This window comes from Prionailurus viverrinus, chromosome D4 (assembly GCF_022837055.1).
Source record: "Prionailurus viverrinus isolate Anna chromosome D4, UM_Priviv_1.0, whole genome shotgun sequence".
Taxonomy (NCBI): Eukaryota; Metazoa; Chordata; class Mammalia; order Carnivora; family Felidae; genus Prionailurus; species Prionailurus viverrinus.
Window position 1 is genome coordinate 32,023,870 of NC_062573.1, and position 19,353 is coordinate 32,043,222.

Genomic DNA, 19,353 nt, shown 5'->3' on the forward strand with positions numbered 1-19,353 from the left:
ATTTTTTTAACATTTATTTATTTTTGAGACAGAGACAGAGCATGAACGGGGGAGGGTCAGAGAGAGAGGGAGACACAGAATCTGAAACAGGCTCCGGGCTCTGAGCTGTCAGAACAGAGCCCGACGCGGGGCTCGAACTCACAGACTGTGAGATCATGACCCGAGCTGAAGTCGGACGCTCAACCGACTAAGCCACCCAGGCACCCCTGATTTCTGTACTATTAGAGGAGAGGCAGAGAAGGGAGGTTATATAAATAATTTGACTTCTCATTAGAACAGGTCTTTGAAGTTGAACTTTTGGGTAGTTTACTTTTTTTTAATGTTAAATTATTTTTGAGAGAGTGCACGTGCGCACACAGTTGCAAGTGGGGGAGGGGCAGAAAGACAGACTGGCTCTGAAGCAGGCTTGGGCTCCACACTATCTTTGGGTACTTTGGGAAAAAAAAAATTTTTTTTTTTTTTTTTTTGGCCTACCATTAAATTTTTTTAGATGGTCATTTTGGTTAACTGAATAGAGCAGGTTTTTCTGAGATTTTATCGAGTATTTAAAAGTAATTTTGTATTCTTTGAGCAAATCCATTTATTAATAGGTTTAAGGCTTACTGATAAAGGTGAGGATGGCATTGTGTGGGAAATTGGGGAAACATCAGTTACTTTAGTCTTAAATCATTAGTCTTAAATCACAGGTAAAAGCCTTAAAGCACAGGAAAAGGCTCTGTGGGGGGACAACACACAGTATGTTAATTCAGCTAGTTGCTGTCATATATAGCATAAATATATATATGTATGTGTGTGTGTGTGTGCATATACATATATATATATACATATATATATACATATATATATACATATATATATACATATATATACATATATATATACATACATATATACATATATATATATATACACACATATATATATATGCTGTATATAGCAATAGGAGCCTAGCAAGAGGTTTGTTGTCTTTATCATCAGAGGATAAGATTTAAAATGTTAGGCAAGTGAGTTGCAAGGCATGGGTAATTAGGTCTGAAAAATACATGTGCATACCCTTAATGAGTGTATACACTTTGAACGACAACTCTGACCATTCTTATCTTTGGTAGACTTCATGGGAGACTGTAGGGGGGAAGAAGAAGAATTTTGGAAAAGAAAGTTCAGAGAACAAAGAGAATAGAGAGAAGAGAAATGAGAGAGAAATAAATCGTGGACGTGGAAATAACAACCGGAAAGGAAGAGGTGGCAATCGTGCGAGAGAGTGTAAGTACATCTCTTCTCAATTTTTCATTATGAAAATTTTTATGCACACCGTAAAGCTGAAAGTGATCCAGTGAATGCCCATAAATCTAGTTCCTCAATGCAGTGTTTATTATTATAGTTAACACTTAATGAGCTACAACTAAGTAGTTCATTAGAATTTTAACTGATGCAATTCCATGTTAGCCCTTAACCTGAGCTGTAGGTAATTGTGTTGTCTCTTAAGACTGCTTTCTGTTATGTATCAATTGAACCCTTTAATTTTTTTTTTTTTTTTAAATGTTTATTTAAGAGAGAGAGAAAATCCCAAGCCGGCTCAGTGCAGAGCCTAACTTGGGGCTCAAACTCAGAAAATGTGAGATCATGACCTGAGCTGAAATCAAGAGTCGGGCACTTAACCAACTGAACCACCCAGGCACCCCAGGTGTACCTTCTAATTTTAAACTAGGTTTTTCATTCCCTGATAGATGATGCTGTTTATTCTTCCCACTTAACACATACTCATATAAGCAAGGGTTTGATAAAAAGTTTGTCAAATAGGAAAGATTTTCACTGTTCTTTCATTTGATCCAGAGTTTGTAATTATTTACCCATAACAACACTACCTGCTGTGCAACCATACCAAAATAGCTGAATTTTGAGTGAATAAAAGGTAAATATTTAATATTATCATCTTAGAGACGTTTGCTAGTTTATTTACTCCACAGATGTTTACCTACAATGTGGCAGGTACTCTAATAGGCATAGGGCAATGAATAAAACAAATTTTTGCCCTCCTAAAACTTGTAATGTAGGTGGAGTGAGAAGTAACATGTTTTGCAGGAATATTGCATTTTAATGATGTTATATGTGGAAATTATGGGGAAGAACAAAGGCATCAAGATCGGGATTTGAGGGAGGTATTTGGCAAATTTATTTATTTTATTTTTTTTAAGTTTATTTATTTAGAGAGAAAGAGAAAACGAGCAGGGGAGGGACAGAGAGAATTCCAAGTGGGATCTGTGGTGAAGCACAAATGTGAGGCTCTCGAACCCATGAACTGTGAGATTATGACCTGAGCCAGACCACCTAGGTGCCTCAGGGAGTTGTTTGGCAAATTTAAATGGAGTAGCCAAAAAAGGCACTCGGGACAACACCAATGACTCATGGGAAAAGAGATGAGAGAAAGCTGTGCCAGTACTGCTCATGAAATTTCTGTATTCTATACAGTCATTAATGCCAATAAAGGGATGAGGAGAAGACAAGACCGTGTTGACATATTCTGGATAGCATCCTAAGAAAACCGGTCTGCAACGTAATTTTTCTAGCAACTCAGTATTTCTTTGGTATTGCTGTTTCACTATTCAGTGACTTTCTAGGCTTTGAACATGAACAGTGGGCCAATGTTGGTGTGTTATGTAGCTGGATAAGCATTTTTTTGAAGCAAACTTGCTTTAGGGGAGGGCCAAGTTCAACTAGAACAAAGAAAAAGTGGTACATCATTTTAATTTCCCAACAGAATTTTCAGTTATGAATTTAACAAGATGTGTTGTCATCAGTCTTTAAAAATTTCTTTTAAATGTTTAATTTGAGAGACAGCACGAATGGGGAAGGGGTAGAGAGAGAGGGAAAGCGAGAATCCCAAGCACACAGAGTCTGACGTGAGAATCTTATGAACCTTGAGATCATGACCTGAGCTGAAAGCAAGAATCAGGCGCTTAACTGAGCCACCCAGGTGCCCCACTGTCTTCAGTTTTTGATCCACTTTTATTTGGTTTTGTTTTTTCCTGTTTTCTGATCCAAAGGTGAAACTCTTTTGTCCTTGCCTTTGATAATTCATACGTACAATTATATACAAGAGGTGCTCTTTTCTTCCATAGTTAGAGGCGAAGAGAATGGAATTGATTGCAGTCAAGGGGACAAGCATTCAGACCGTGGCAAGCGAACCCGTGGCAGAGGTAAGACAGAATAACAGGGAAGGAGATGGTTGTGTTCAGAAGAAGGATCAAGCTTTTGGTATACTTACTTCTCCACTAAGGCATGGCAGTGTACTCTGAAAGAATGGTTGATCTTGTGTAGTTTTTTGATTTGTTTACTGATGGCTATGAATGAATTGTTTGAATTCATGTAATTTTGAGGAAATTTTGTGGTTGTTTTCAAATAAGCCAAGAAAGCCCTTTAAATGAATAATATAAAACTTGAAGTTCTGATCAAAAAGTTACTAAATTCTTTTATGTTGGACTTTAACAGATGTGTTTTACTCATATGATACTGGTTTTATTTAATTTTTTTTTCAGTTTATTTATATTGAGAGAGTGAGTGAGCTCAAGAGAGAGAGAAGGGGAGGGGCAGAGAAAGGATCCCAAGCAGGCTCCCTGCTGCCAGTGGAGAGCCTGACAGGCTCTGTCTTGACGTGAGGCCCAGTCTCATGAACTGTGAGATCATAACCTGAGCTGAAATCAAGAGTCAGGTTCTCAATCGACTGAGTCACTCAGGCACCCTATGTTAGTGATCATTTCTCAACATTCATTAATCTGGCATGTCATTAAGCCACTTTAATAACATAATTTCATATTCTTTAGAGATGTGACTGAATTTTCCCAGGGTTCTAAAATCAAGATACACAGTGTAATATGCCGATGTTACTTTGGTTCAGTGGATGATCTCCCAGAATTGACATTTTGCTTGATCCATTTTTTTAATTGTGTGTGTGTGTTTTTTTTTTAATGCTTATTTTTGAGAGAGAAAGCATGAGTGAGGGAGGAGCAGAGAGGGAAACACAGAATCCAAAGCAGGCTCCAAGGCTCTGAACTGTCATTGCAGAGCCTGACACGAGGCTCTAACTCAAGGACTGTGAGACCTGAGCTGAAATCGACTGAGCCACCCAGGTGCCCTTATTCTTTTTCTTTTCTTTTGTGTTTGTTTGTTTTTGAGAGAGAGAGAGCGCGAGCGAGCGCTGGGGAGGGGCAGAGAGAGAGGGAGACAGAGAATCTTAAGCAGGATCTGGGTTCTGAGCTGTCATCACAGAGCCCCATATGGGGCTCGAACCCATGAACCATGAGATCATGGCTTGAGCCGAAGTCAAATGCTTAACCAACTAAGCCACCCAGGTACCTCTTGTTTTTCTTTAAGCTTTTATTTTTACATAATCTCTACACCCAACATGGATCTCAAACTCTCAACTCCTAGTCAAGAGTTACAGGTCTGCCACCTGGCCAGATGCCACTGTTTGATACATTGTTACATGCAGTTGTGACTGTTCTCCATGTAAACACTGCATATTGACAGAATTTTTGATCATTAGTGTTATTAAGCACAAAAATAATGTAGACACTATATATCCTACCACCAACTACCTTGGGTGTTCATTGAACTGTCACTCACTAAAATACTATATAGGCCAAAGGTAAATGATATCCAGAGATCAGAGAAGGGCAAAACTGTGTACTGATTTGCCAGGCACAGTCAAAATAAGATTGGAATTATCTAACAGATTTTAATTATAATTCCCTTTTCTAGCCTTTTAAAATTATGATCAATTTCGGAAGTGCCTGGCTGGCTCAGTTGGTGGAGTGCGTGACTCTTGATCTCAAGATTGTCAGTTTGAGCCCCGTGTTGGGTATAGAGATTACTTAAAAATAAAATCTTAATAAAATAAAACAAAATTATGATCAATTTCAAACTTAGACAAAAGTGGAGAGAGTAGTTAAATGAACCATATGTATACTCCCTCTTAGTCAACAATAACTAAAGATTTTTGTCCCTATTGGCTTTATATGTCTCTTTCCTACCTTGTCTGCAGAAATTTTTAAGTCATAGTAAACTTTTGGTATCATCTAATAGTCTGATTTTTTACAAAATTTTATGATTATTTAAAAAATTTTGGGGCGTCTGGGTGGCTCAGTTGGTTAAGCATCCGACTTTGGCTGAGGTCATGATCTCGCGGTTTGTGAGTTTGAGCCCCACATCGGACTCTGTGCTGACAGCTTGCTCAGAGCCTGAAGCCTGCTCCGGATTCTGTCTGCTTTTCTCTCTGCCCCTGCCCTGCTCACACTCTGTCTCTGTCTCTCTCAAAAATAAATAAACATTAAAAAAAATTTTTTTTTAATGTCTTTTCACAGTTGATTTCTTTGAGGCAGGATTGAAACAAGGTTTATACGTTGCATGTTCTTTTTAATCTAGAATATTTTTCTTCCTAACATCTCTGTACCACCTCTTTTTTCTCTTTACCATTGATTTGCTATCAGAACTCTGTCATTTGTCCTTTTAGGATGTCATGTTTCACATTATACAGAAAGAATGCTAAGCAAGCACTGGGCTGTCAGCGCAGAGCCCAGTGTAGGGCTTGATCTCACAAATCATGAGGTCATGACCTGAGGTGAAACTGAGAGTTGGACTCTTAACCGACTGAGCCACCCAGATGCTCCTATTAAAAGGAGCATTAATAAACATTAAAATTTATTTTTGAGAGAGGGCATGAACATAAATGCACAAGAAAATCAGTGGGGGAGAGTCAGAGTAAGAGAGGGAATATTCCAAGCTAGCTCTGTGCTGACAGCTCAAGAGCCCCATGCAGGGCTTGATTCCATGAACTGTGAGATCATGACCTAAGCTGAAATCAAGAGTTGATTGCCCAATCGACTAAGCTACCCAGGCAACCCTATTTAATTTTTTTATTAGAGAGAGAGAGAGAGAGAGAGAGAGAGAGAGAGAGCGCGCGTGCGCGAACTGGGTAGAGGGGCAGAGGGAAAGAGAGAATCTTAAGCAGTCTCCATGCTCATTGCGGAGCCTGACTTGGTGCTTGGTCCTATGACCCTGGGATCATGACCTGAGCCAAAATCAAGAGTGAGTTACCTAAGCTCTCTGAAAGATTTTATTTTGTAAGTAATCTCTCTATGCATTTGGGAATTCAAAATGGAGTTTGAATTCACAGCCCAGAGATCAAGAACCACACACTCTATGGACTGAGCCAGGTAGGCGCCCCAGTACCTAATCCTTTTTAAGAAAGGATGTAAAGGGGCACCTGGGTGGCTCAGTTGGTTGAGCGTCCAATTTCAGCTCCGGTCATGATCTCGCAGTCTGTGAATTCAAGCCCCGCGTCAGTCCCTGTGCTGACAGCTCGGAGCCTGGAGCCTGCTTCAGATTCTGTGTCTCCCTCTCTCTCTGCCCCGCCCCTGCTCATGCTCTGTCTCTCTCACTTTCAAAAATGAATAAATGTTTAAAAAAAAAATCTTTAAAAAAAAAAAGGATGTAAAGTGGGAGTGAGGGATTCAGATTGACCTTCTATAAATCAAATTGGACTTAATTTTTTCTTATTATTTACTGTTGAGAGGGAGAGAGAGCATAGGCAGGAGAGTGGCAGAGAGAGAGGGAGACACATAATCCAAAGCAGTCTCCACAGGCCCTGAGCTGTCAGTACAAACCTAGGAGCTGTGAAATCATGACCTGTGCTGAAGCCGGATGCTTAACTGACTGAGCCACCCACGTGCCCCTATAGATCAGATTAGACTTAAAAGAAATCAGCCTACCATATACCCCACGTGTAAACGTGAGTTAAAATTTGTATATCCTAACACCTATATTTAAACATATTTAAGCAAGTTCTTGGAATGGTAGTGGTCTGTGTCTGGAGATTTCTTTCAATTGCTTTGACTCCCACATCCAGCACATGGCAAGAGGGGGAAAACACTTAGTACCCTATATACACAAAAACACAATTATTTTGCTTAGTGAATATTAGTACAGTTTGATAGTTAATTGTGGTGTAATTGTCACTTTAATAAAGAAGGGATAAATGTCTTTTGTTTTATGTAACCCAGAAATTCACTTGTAAGTCATTTAATATCTTAATTTACTTTCTTATGGTCTGTTTAATTAGTCTTTTAAAACCATTCTTCTGTCGTTTTGCAGTTATTTTTGGTTTGTTGTGTAGTATGCAGATTTTAGAGTGTGTACTTAGGGGCACTTTCATGGCTAAATCTGTTGTGTCCAGCTCTTGATTTCTGCTCAGGTCATGATCTCGTGGCTTTAGCCCCACGTTGGGCTCTACCCTGCTTGGGATTCTGTCTCTCTTCTTTCTCTGCCCCTTCCCCTGCTCATACTCACTATCTTTCTCAAAATAAATAAATAAACTTTACAAAATACAGTGTATACTTAAAAACAAGTATAAGCTGTATAGCATGTACTTAAAAACAGTTCTTTACGGTCTCCGTTGCCTTTTTTCTTTTTTTTTTTTTTTTTAATGTTTATTTTTGAGAGAGAGAGCACAAGCAGGGGAGGGGCAGAGAGAGAGGGAGACACATAATCCAAAGGAGGTTCCAGGCTCTGAGCTGTCAGCACAGAGCCCAGTGAGGGGCTTGAACTCACGAACTGCAAGATCATGACCTGAGCTGAAGTCAGAAACTTAACTGGCTGAGTCACCCAGGCACCCTGTCTTTTTTTTTTGTCTTTTTTTTTTTTTTTTTTTTTTATTTGAGAGAGTGTGTGTGCAAGCAGGGGAGGGGCAGAGAGAGAGGGGGACCAGAAGATCTGAAGCAGGCTCTGCGATGGCAGAGACCCGATGTGTAGGCTTGAACTCATAAACCACAAGATCATGACCTGAGCTGATGTTGGATGCTCAACCGATGTTGGATGCTCAACTGACTGAGCCACCCAGCGCCCCTGCATTTATTTTTTGATTTCGACAGTACTTGTGAGCTCCTCTTGCTGACTTCACATTGACTCCCGCTCAGCATACTAACTACATTTGTGACTAAATTTGCTAAAATTTCAAAGTGCTAATAAAACTTGTCTTACTTATTTATTGCTTTATGTGTATAGTATTGGCTTAAAAAATATTGTGAAACAGCATGGATTCAATATGGTAACCTATAATTTCTGGGATACCTTATGTTAAGAATTTGACCCAAATGTCCATCAATGGATGAATGGATAAAGAATATGTGGTATATATATACAATGGAGTATTACTCAGCAATCAAAAAGAATGAAATCTTGCCATTTGCAACTATGTGGATGGAATTGTAGGTGTATTATGCCAAGTGAAATTAGAGAAAGACAAATATCGTATGACTTCACTTATACGAGGAGTTTAAGACACAGAACAGATGAACACGAAGGGAAGCAAAAATAATATAAAACAGGGAGGGGTCAAAACATAAGAGACTCTTAAGTCTGGAGGGGTTGTGGGAGGTGGGGATGAACTAAATGGGTAAGGGGCATTAAGGAATCTACTCCTGAAATCATTGTTGCACTATATGCTAACTAATTTGGATGTAAATTAAAAAAATAAAATCAAAAACGTATCTGGTATCTGTGTTAAATGAAAAATCATACGTATAATATGGGAGTATGTTTTATAGCATGAAAAGTATGAGCTCTCTAGCAAATGAAGTAAAAATAAATTCCCTTTATATGCCTAGTGTTTCTGTACCATTTGCTGAATGTTTGCTCAGAGTAGCAAGAATGATTGTGACACTTGTAAGATGTATTTTACTATAATTTGTTTAAAAGTTTGTAGAGAAGTATCTTGTGAGTTGTGTGTTTTTGTGAGGAAACAACAGCTTCTTTAGAGGAGAGAAATAGCAGTTGTGCCTGGCACTGTCCTAAGTATCCTGGTCTTTGGTTTTTGGTGTCAAAATGTTTGGAACTATATAAATGTTGACCATTCAAAGGTAACTTGGCCATCAAATAATAATTGTGTTTTGTGTACAAAATGTGGAATTTAGCTGATATATATTAAGTATCTACTGCATGACTGGAAGTTTTCCTCAATGATACTGACTTAATCCTGAGTTCAGATTGAAGATCATGTTAAATATCTGAGATTTGGAGTATTCTGGGTAAAGGTCTTTGTCATGTGACATATAGTAATTAGTAGAAACTAATTCTGTGTTCCAGGAGCCAATGCTGCTTATTAGTATTGTATATCTTTAGGAATAAGTTTTCATTATTTACTTATTTAATTTTAGAGAGTGAGAGAGAGCCAGAGAGGGGCAGAGGGAGAGAGTGAGCGAATGTTATGCAGGCTCCCTGCAGAGCACGCCTCTTGGTCCCGTAAGTTAGGATCATGACTTGAGCTGAAATCAAGAGTTGGACATTCAGCTGAGCCACCCAGGCACCCCCTAGCTCCTGTATTTTAAAACAAATTAATACATGAATATGCTCTATATAATATACTTGGAAAGTAATTATTGACTACCTATTGTGTGCTAACATAGTATTTAAAAATTTTTTGCATTGTTTTATATGGCTTCTTGGGTTCTGGTACAAAAAGTATTTGACAAAATATGGTGTTCTTAAATGTATTAATGAATCGCTGGGTTGTTTCCTATAAATGAATAGTGATGTTATATTATCTTTTAAAATAAGAGTTTAGGGTTTTTTTGGGGAAATATTTTTATATTTTTAAGTAATCTCTACACTCAGTGTGGGACTCAAATTCATAACCCCAAGATGAAGAGTCATATGTTCCACTGACTGAGCCAGCCAGGCACCCCGGTAGTTTAGTTTATGAGAAAGTTCCATGTGTATGTAATTGGACTTACATATCAGTCTTAAATGCAACAACTAATATTTAAATACCTGTTGTATTGCTGCAGATAAAGCTGTGAATACAACATGATTGCTCATACTCTGGGTGGGAAAGGAGAAGAGACTGTCAAGTAAAATCACTTTTTGACTTACTTAAGAAATTGATTGTTGATGTGGTCAACTGTCAGTAAGGGGCTTCTTCCTCCTTCTCTCCCTTCCTTTTTTTTTTTTTTTTTTTTTTTAAAGTAATAAAGCTAGATGTCCAGTGTGGGGCTTGAAGTTACAAACCCTAGACCAAGAGTCACATGGTCTACCAATAGAGCCAGCCAGATACACCAGTAGGGTCTATAAATTGAGTGGCTTGGGAAGTTCTCAGCGGAGGTGGGATTTAAGCTGAGAAGGAAGAAAGCCATGGGAAAATTTGGGTAGGAACATTCTATATAAAAGCAGTTGATAACGTAAATGTGGAAAAGAACTTGGATCTTTTTTTTTTTTAATTTTCTTTTTTTTCAACGTTTATTTATTTTTGGGACAGACAGAGACAGAGCATGAACAGGGGAGGGGCAGAGAGAGAGGGAGACACAGAATTGGAAACAGGCTCCAGGCTCTGAGCCATCAGCCCAGAGCCCGACGCGGGGCTCAAACTCGCGGACCGCGAGATCATGACCTGGCTGAAGTCGGACGCTTAACCGACTGCGTCACCCAGGCGCCCCGGATCTTTTTTTACAGAATTAAAAGTTACCTGCTGGAAAATAAAATATACATAAAAGTGCTCAGGGTTTGGTTTGAACATTTTACCTTGAAATTAAAAAGTACAATGGAATTTTGCATAATGTTTACTCAGATTTCCTGAAAGTTAGTATTTTACATTTGTTTTATCATTTTCTCTGTTTATGTTACATCCTATTGTGTTTTCTGAAACCTTTGAATATAAATTCCAATATAATGGCTGTTTTGCCCCTTAACATTTTAGTGTATATCTTCTCTAAGAAAAAAGATTCTCTTAGGGAGCTTAGAATAATAAAATCAGGAAATTACTATTGATGCAATCTATAGGCCTTATCTAAAAAATTCTAGTTATCCTGTAATGTTCTTCAGAGCAAAAAAAAAAAAAAAAAAAAAAAATTCTAGTTTAGGATCCAATCCAGGATCACACATTGTATGTAGTTACTTTGTCTGTTTAGTGTCCTTCATTCTAAAACAGTTCATCAATCTGGAATAAACTTTGTCTTTCATGGCCTTAATGCTTTAGAAGCATTTGTAGAATATCCTTTTATATCAGTCTGAGAAGCTTACTCATGAATAGATTCTTATTATCTGGTGTTTTAATTCCAGTAAAGTTAACTTGTTATTTGTTTTTGATAGGAATACCACAAAGTGATGATCACTGATCTTCTCAGTGCATCATATTAGAAGGCACATGATACCAGTGTATCCCTTACTAATAATGTTAGTTTTGATTAAATTTAGGAATGGTGGTTTCTGACAAGTTTCTCCTATGTGAAGGTACTACTCTACACTTTATAATTAATACATACTTTCTGAGGGAAGTACTCTGAGAATATATAAATACCCTTTTTTGTATGTGTGTATTTGTCCTCGTCCAGTCATGCCTAAACCCAAACTACCCCAGTTGCATACAATTAAAATTGTCTGTTTTGAATTAACTAATTCGAATTGGGTTTTTCCTTCAAGCATCCTGAAGAGCCCTACTTGAAATGGGGCTTAGGAGAAATTATTTTCCACTTGGGAATTCCTCAAATTGTCACCATAAGTGGGAAGGTTTACTAGCCCAGAAGGAGGTCAGTCTTCTAATGGTTCTGGGGTGGAAGGACCTGGAACCTGGTCAGCCCCTGCCAGGCAGAATACATGGCATATAGGGTATGGCTCTCCAGTGTACTAGTGGGGTAGAGCACCCCAGGGGTTGGTCATCTAGCTCAGAGAATTCCCTAAATATCTTTTTTTTTTTTTAATCAGACTTATACTTGCTAGTTTGAGAATCCATTAATTCCTGAAACAATTGCCACAACACGTTTATAATCAGACTTCTTTACTAAGGATAAACTAATATATGGGATATGAGGGTAGATTCTAAGCTTTATTCCTCCCTGAATCCCAGAGGGAGTTTGCTATTGTCATTTGACTTGTTCATACTGCTTTAGGTTTGGGAAGTTGTATTTGTGTCTGAGAATATACCTTAACCCATGAACAGAGACAATTTGCTGGATTCCCAAGACTCTGATCCATGCAAGCTCCAGAGATGCCCTATTCTGTGTGAGGACTGGATAAGTCTCTGGGGATGGAGGCAGCTCATAGTCAACACTGCAACTACTTTTATCACTGAACCAGCCCTGAAATTTTGTGAATTTTTGTCAGTACAAAGAACCTTAGAACTAGTCAGGACTTTAAAGATCTTTCATGTCATGACCTAGAGTGTGCAGTGAGATATTTGAGATCACAGAATTTCTGGTACATTTGGCTGTTATCAAAGCCCTCCATATAGTCTCCTGGGGTTGAGGAAAGGGATTACTTTCTGTCATCTTAGGATCATTCTCCCTACTTGTTTCTATTTAGGGTACACATGCTTGGCACTGGGAGGGGCAGGGAATGTCTATAGTTAGGATCCACTTCCACTAGAGGTGATTGGCTGTTTTCTATGTTTGGGCTTTTTCAAGGGAAATGAGTGGCTTTTCTATTCTGGCTCTCAGTGCAGAAAAAAACAAATATTAAACAGCTGAAAACTTGAGTAGTCATTCAACATAGATACCATCAGAGAGGCCTCTTGGGTAAAAAAATAGCATTTATTATCATATGGGCTTATTCTTTATGATAATCTTATTTAATCTTGTGTTTTCTCTATTAAAAGACCCCGTCTTTATTATGAGCTGCTGGATAAAAATATCTATGTGTACCAGATAACAATGTAGGGAGAAAACAATGTTACTGGTAGTGTTACTAGCCAGGTGAATAGGAAAGATCAATTTTGTTATTTTGCAAAAATGTATGGGAATAATGGGTTTAATTTTTTTTTTTTTTAATCTGGTTCCGATATTTGTTGTGTTTGTGGTTAATAGTTGGGCACAGCTTCTGATCTCTAGAGATGGGAGATATATGTAGTTGATACTTTTTCCAGGGTACTTGGGAAGATTTCTTGAATTTTTGCCTAAAATTTCTTGAATTTTTGCCTAAGGCTATGTATTTCTTTTATAAATTCCTTTGTCTCTTTTTCATTAACATCTTGCTTTCTGGCTCAAGTATTCCAATTATTGTTTAATAATTCCTGAGTGGAGGGGTGCCCAGGTGGCTCAATAGGTTAAGTTTTCAACTGTTGGTTTCACCTCAGGTCATGATTCCTGAGGTGAGTTTGAGTCCCTCCCATGCAGCTCTGTGCGGATGGTATGGAGCCTGCTTGGGATTCTCTCTCTCCCTGGCTGCCGGAACTTCCTCCTCCCTCCACCCATCCCCTTGTATGCGCTCTCTCTCTCAAATAAATTAAAAAAAATTTCTGAGCAGGATCCCCTTTTAAAATCGTGCCACTGTCTTAATACTTACTGTTAAGTTCCTTTTTTCACATGTATACCAATGAAATGAAATTTTCTTTTGTTACAAAGGGTACACATGAACTCACCTGTCAAGAGCAATTGTGGTTTTTTCTTTTGCTTTCTCTATTGGTAACTATTCATTATAGCAAAAGTAAGTTCTTGAGATATAATTCATGTACCATATAGTTCACTCACTTAAATTGTAAAATTCAGTGGTTTTTAGTATATTCATAGAATATACTGTATCCAACTGTCAACATGATCAATTTCAGAACATTGTTTTTATCTCAGAAAGAAACCCTGTCCCCTTTAACTATCAATTTCCAACTCCTCCATCTTTTTCACCCCCTTCCCAGCAGTAAACAACTACTAGTCTATAAATTGACCTATTCTGGACACTCCCATTTAAAAGGAAATTTTATAATATGTGGTCTTTTGTGCCTGGCTTTTTTCACATAGCTTAATGTTTCAAGGTTTCATCAGTGTTGTATCAGGATTCAGTACAATATTGTAGCACGCAGCAGTATGCCATTCCTTTTTTCTTCCCCCCTAATGTTTATTTTTGAGAGAAAGAGAGTAAAGAGGGGTAGGGACAGAAGATCCAAAGTGGGCTCTGTGTTGACAGCAGAAAGCCGGATGCAGGGGTCATGCCCACAAACTATGAGATCATGACCTGAGCCAAAGTCAGATGCTTAACTGACTGAGCTACCGAGGCACCCCAGTATTCTGCTGTTTTTATTTTGTTTGTTATTCTGCTGTTTTTATTCATTTCTTTTTATGGCCAAATAATATGCCATTGTATGGATGGATATACCACAGGTTTTTAGTTAGTTTTGTTTGGTTTTGTTTGCTGTTGTTGTTTTGTTTTGCTTTGTTTTTTGGAGAGAGAGAGAGTTTTAGCGGGGCAAGGGGCAAAGAGAGAAAGAGAAAGAGAATCTTAAGCAGGCTCCATGCTCAGCACAGAGCCCAAAGTGGGGTTCGATCACAGCTGTGGGATCATGACCTGAGCTGAAATCAAGAGTCAGATAGATGCTCAACCAATTGATTCACCCAGGCAACCCTTGTCAGTTTTTTGTGTTTTTGTTTTGTTTTTTACAATAAAGTGTTCTATTTCCTGAGAATTGCTTTTCTTCTATGAGACTTTCTTTTTTAAAAGTTATCCTTTTCCTAAATTTTGGATTATATTCTTGGCCAAAAACCTGTAGCTTGAAAGCTTTCTTCTTAGAGCTAGTTTTCTTTCTGCCTGAGTTTCGACTTTTCCTGTAGGCTGTGGAAGTGGTTGTGTGTGAGTCTTACCTTTGCCTTTTGACAGTGTTACAAGAGGCAGTAGCTACTGATATGCATTATTAAGATTCTTTGTTTTTTTAGGACATTTCTCTCTATTCTCCCATCTCTGGGAATATAGTAGATTTTGGTTAAGACCATGTTTTTAATAATTTAACTTGAACTGTGGGGTAAGTTAACCATACGTAATTAATACGCATTTTAGTTATATTAGTATGGCTAATAAAGCCCTTGGCAACCATCCTTCTCTGAATTCTACTCTTATGTACCTCATATATGTGGAATCATAAAATATTTGTCCTTCTGTGACTGACCTGTTTCATTCAGTGCAGTGTTCTCAAGGTTCATTCATGTTGTAGCATGTGTCTGAATTTCCTTCCCCTTGGGACACCTGGGTGGCTTAGTTGATTAAGCGTCTACCTCTTGATTTCTGCCCAGGTCATGATCTCATGGTCGTGGGATCAAGCCCCATGTCGGGCTCTGTGCTGAGCATAGAGCCTCCTTAAGATTCTTCCCCTGCCCCATGTGCGCATACATTCTCTCTCTCAAATAAAGATAAGTAAACATTAAATAAAAGAATTACCTTTTTTTAAGGCTGAGTAATATTAAATATATCTCTTTAAGACTCTTTTCAAATTCTCTTTGGTATATATCCAGAGGTGCAATTCCAGGATCATATGATAATTCTGTTTTACTCTTTGGGGGCACTGCTGTACTATTCACCATGGTGGCTGTACCATTTTAGATTCCCAGCAAAGTGTACTAGGGTTTTAGTTTCCCTGCATTCTTGCCAAAACTTGTTATTTTCTGTTCTCTTTCTCTCTTTATCTTTCTCTCTTTTTGATAGTAAGCATCATAATGGTAACTGGTTTCCCTAATGATTAGTGATACTGAGAATCTTTTCATGTGCTTATTGACCATTTGCATATCTTCTTTGGAGAAATGTCTATTCAGATCCTTTGCCATTTTTGAATTAGGTTCTGTTGTTGAGCTGTAGAAGTTCTTCACACATTCTTGATATTATTCCTTTATCAAATGTATCATGGGCACATATTCTGTGGGTTGCCTTTTTATTCTGCTGATATAGGTGTCTTTTTTTGTTTTGTTTTTAAGTAATCTCTACACCCACCATGGTGGTTGAACTTACAACCCCAAGATCAAGAGTTGCATGCTCTACCGACTCAGCCTGTCAGGTGCCCCGTATAGTTGTCTTTTGATGCACAAATCTAACAACTGGTTGTTTGTTTTGTCTGTGCCTTTGGTGTCATATTTAAGAAATCATTACCAAATTCAGTGTTGTGAAGCTTTTGCTCTATATTTTCTTCTGTGAGTTGTATAGTTTTAGCTCCTGAATTTAGGTCTTTAGTCCATAGTGGAGGATGTTATGAAAAACTAGAGTCACTGAATAAAATGATCTCTTTTTGCTTGCTCGCTTGCTGCTGCCATTTTGGTTATTGACCAAAGTTCTAGTATAAAAAACAGTGTGTAATAGTACCTTCAGCTTACATAGCAGTTTTCCTCTTTCTGGTTCTCATTTCATTTTATAGTAGAAGTTTAAAATGTTACGGTGTTTGCAGTAACTGATTTTAAAACATCTAGAATAAGTTTTTTTGTTTTTTTCTTAAGTAGGCTCCCTGCCTAGCGCAGAGCTAGAACTCATGACCCTGAGACCAAGAGTTGGTGCTCTACCAACTGTGCCAGCCAGGCAACCCCAGAATAGTTTTTAATATAAGCTGCCTGTGTTAAGTTGCAACATATCACAAGTACTATATAAGCAGAATGAAATCCCTTCTATCCTTTAAAATCAATAACTGTGTAGATAGTTGTTTCAGTAGTGACCAGCAGGTTGGGTGCACCAGATGGGAATGTTGGTGCTGTTAGGAACAGTGATAGTGTTGTTTGGGGTGTGTAGAGAATGACATTGGTAGAATTATAATTTCGTAGGGTATAAATACTATTTAACAGTACTATTTTCGTTTTCAGGATTTGGACCTGGAAGAGGGAGAGGGGCAGGAAGATTCACAACACACGGCATGGGGTAAGTCTGAGCCATCCTATTTTTATAGTTCTTACTCTCTTTAGGTATTACTCAAGGGTTTTTCTGCCTCTGTCCTGTTCCCAATTTATTTATCCTGGTGAATCAGATGTTAATTATTAAAAAGAGAAAGGGCGCCTGGGTGGCTCAGTCAGTTAAGTGTCTTACTCTTGATTTTGGCTCAGGTCTGGATCTTGTGGTTGTGAGATGGAGACACTGTGGGGCTGAGAGCTGAGCTGAGTGTGGAGCCTGATTAAGATACTCTTATTCCCTCCCCGCCCCTCTCACCATCTCCCATCTCTCTCTCTCTCTCTCTCTCTCTCTCTCTCTCTCTCTGTCTCTCTGTCTCTCTGTCTCTCTGTCTCTCTCAAATAAAAACTAAAAAAATTTTTTTAAGTGCCACAAAAAAAGAAAATTGTGAAAAAGTGAAATGCAAATAAAATTGTATTGTAATAGGCTTTCTGTCCTTGGCTTTTTTTTGACATTTTGGATTGAATAATAGTTTGTTGAAGTAGTGGGGTATCCTTTACATCCGTGGCCTCTCCCCATTACATGCCAGTAGCATCCTTTCTCAAGTTGTGACAATCAAAAAAAATCTTCAGGTATTGCCAGATATTACCTGGTTGGGGGGGGGGGGCATAATCACCCCTCGTTGAAAACCACTGTATAAGAGTTAGGTTGATAAATCCAGCAATTGTCTTGAATGGTGAGTTAATGCAATGTTTATATAAAAATGTTAGTAGGGGCGCCTGGGTGGCGCAGTTGGTTAAGCGTCCGACTTCAGCCAGGTCACGATCTCGCGGTCCGGGAGTTCGAGCCCCGCGTCGGGCTCTGGGCTGATGGCTCAGAGCCTGGAGCCTGTTTCCAATTCTGTGTCTCCCTCTCTCTCTGCCCCTCCCCCGCTCATGCTCTGTCTCTCTCTGTCCCAAATAAATAAATAAACGTTGAAAAAAAAAATTAAAAATGTTAGTATTTTTATTTTATTTTTTTCTAAACAGTGAACATACTAAACAGGTGATATAATCAATTGTTCATAATTTCCGGTTGTTCTTTTACTTTTTCCTTCTTCTAAAACATTAGCTCCCCTTTGGGGTGCCTGGGTGGCTCAGTTGATTAAGTGTCCAACTTTATTTCAGGTCATGAACTCACACCTCATGAGTTCAAGCCCTGCATTGGGTTCTGTGCTGATAGCTCAGAGTCTGGAGCCTGCTTTGGATTCTGTGTCTCCCTCTCTCTTTGTTCCGCCTCCACTTGCACTCTGTATCTCTCTCTTAAAAATAAGATTAAGGGGCACCTGGGTGGCTCAGTCGGTTGAGCGTCCGACTTCGGCTCAGGTCATGATCTCGCAGTCCGTGACTTCAAGCCCCGCGTCAGGCTCTGTGCTGACTGCTCAGAGCCTGGAGCCTGTTTCAGATTCTGGGTCTCCCTCTCTGACCCTCCCCCGTTCATGCTCTGTCTCTCTCTGTCTCAAAAATAAATAAACGTTAAAAAAAAATTTTTTTTTTCTAAATAAGATTAAAAAAATTTTTTTTTCTTTTAAAGCCTTAGCTCCCCTTAGGTTTTTAGGAAAAGTTTTTAAGCTTATAGAAGCCATCTGTATATAGATGACAGTTGAGAAAGGAAGGGAATTGGTTCCAGGAAAACCCTTTTGTCTCTCCTTAGCTCCAGGGTAGCACTGTAGCAGGGGAGGGTCATTGCCTTCAGGTGATACCTCTTGCCATTTCTGTTTCCTGCTTGAGCTCATTGTGGATAAAGGAAAGATGGATACACAGGGAGCATATTGGCTGGAATACATACTGTGTGTGCCCAGACCAGCTTTTTAAACTCTTTTGTGGTTTTTTCAGTTTACATTAAAAAATACTCTTGTGATTTTTTTATTTGTCAGATACCTCAGTAAAGCTGGAAAAAATTTTTAAATTCTGTTCTGAAAATTTTAGAGATAGTATTAATTTGGCCCTAGTTAGACTTCTGAATATGGGTGTTTAGAATTTTAATGGAAAAAAAACCTTAATGAAACATTTTCTTTATATTCACTGTTTTTATACAAAAAGGATCTGGATTCTTACTCTGGGAAATAAACACTTAGTGTGTGTTTAAGTCTAGTCTTAGTTTTATTTATTTATTTATTTTTTTAACGTTTATTTATTTTTGAGACATGACAGACATGAACGGGAGAGGGTCAGAGAGAGGGAGACACAGAATCCGAAACAGGCTCCAGGCTCCGAGCTGTCAGCACAGAGCCCGACGCGGGGCTCGAACTCACGGACCGCGAGATCGTGACCTGAGCCGAAGTCGGCCGCTCAACCGACTGAGCCACCCAGCCGCCCTTAGTCTTAGTTTTAAGGGAAGTTTTCCATGAGAACCCTTATTCTTCCTAATACAGTTATAGTTGTGTACATCTGCTTTAGGATGTGGAGTGCAGCAACTTAGGGAAATAAGGACATGATACAAGAACATATGGAAGGTTCCCTAGGCAACCTCTGCTTTTTAGAAAATCTACATCCTGATAGTCAAGAAGAGTTAGCTATAATTAAATAGGGGAAAGATGGTGAAGTTAGGAAAAAAAAATTTTTAATGTTTGTTTACCTGTTTACCTGTTTTTAAAGCTTATTTTGAAAGAGAGTGAGGGAGGGGCACTGCCAGTGAAGACTCCAACTCAGGGTTCAGACTCAGAAACAGTGAGGTCACCACCTGAGCCAAAATCAGGAGTCAGATGCTTAA

General features: G+C 38.6%; 1 protein-coding gene across 7 annotated transcripts in view; it reads left to right on the forward strand.

Annotated features, from left to right (window-relative positions):
• UBAP2 (ubiquitin associated protein 2) overlaps positions 1 to 19,353 on the forward strand; it is a 112,445-nt gene that overhangs the window by 45,365 nt on the left and 47,727 nt on the right. For all 7 annotated transcript variants that reach the window (XM_047831243.1, XM_047831237.1, XM_047831239.1 and 4 more), the window contains 3 exons: positions 1,110 to 1,263; positions 3,120 to 3,197; positions 16,581 to 16,635. In XM_047831243.1, the coding sequence (XP_047687199.1) occupies positions 1,110 to 1,263; positions 3,120 to 3,197; positions 16,581 to 16,635 (287 nt within the window). The remainder of the gene's footprint in view (positions 1 to 1,109; positions 1,264 to 3,119; positions 3,198 to 16,580; positions 16,636 to 19,353) is intronic.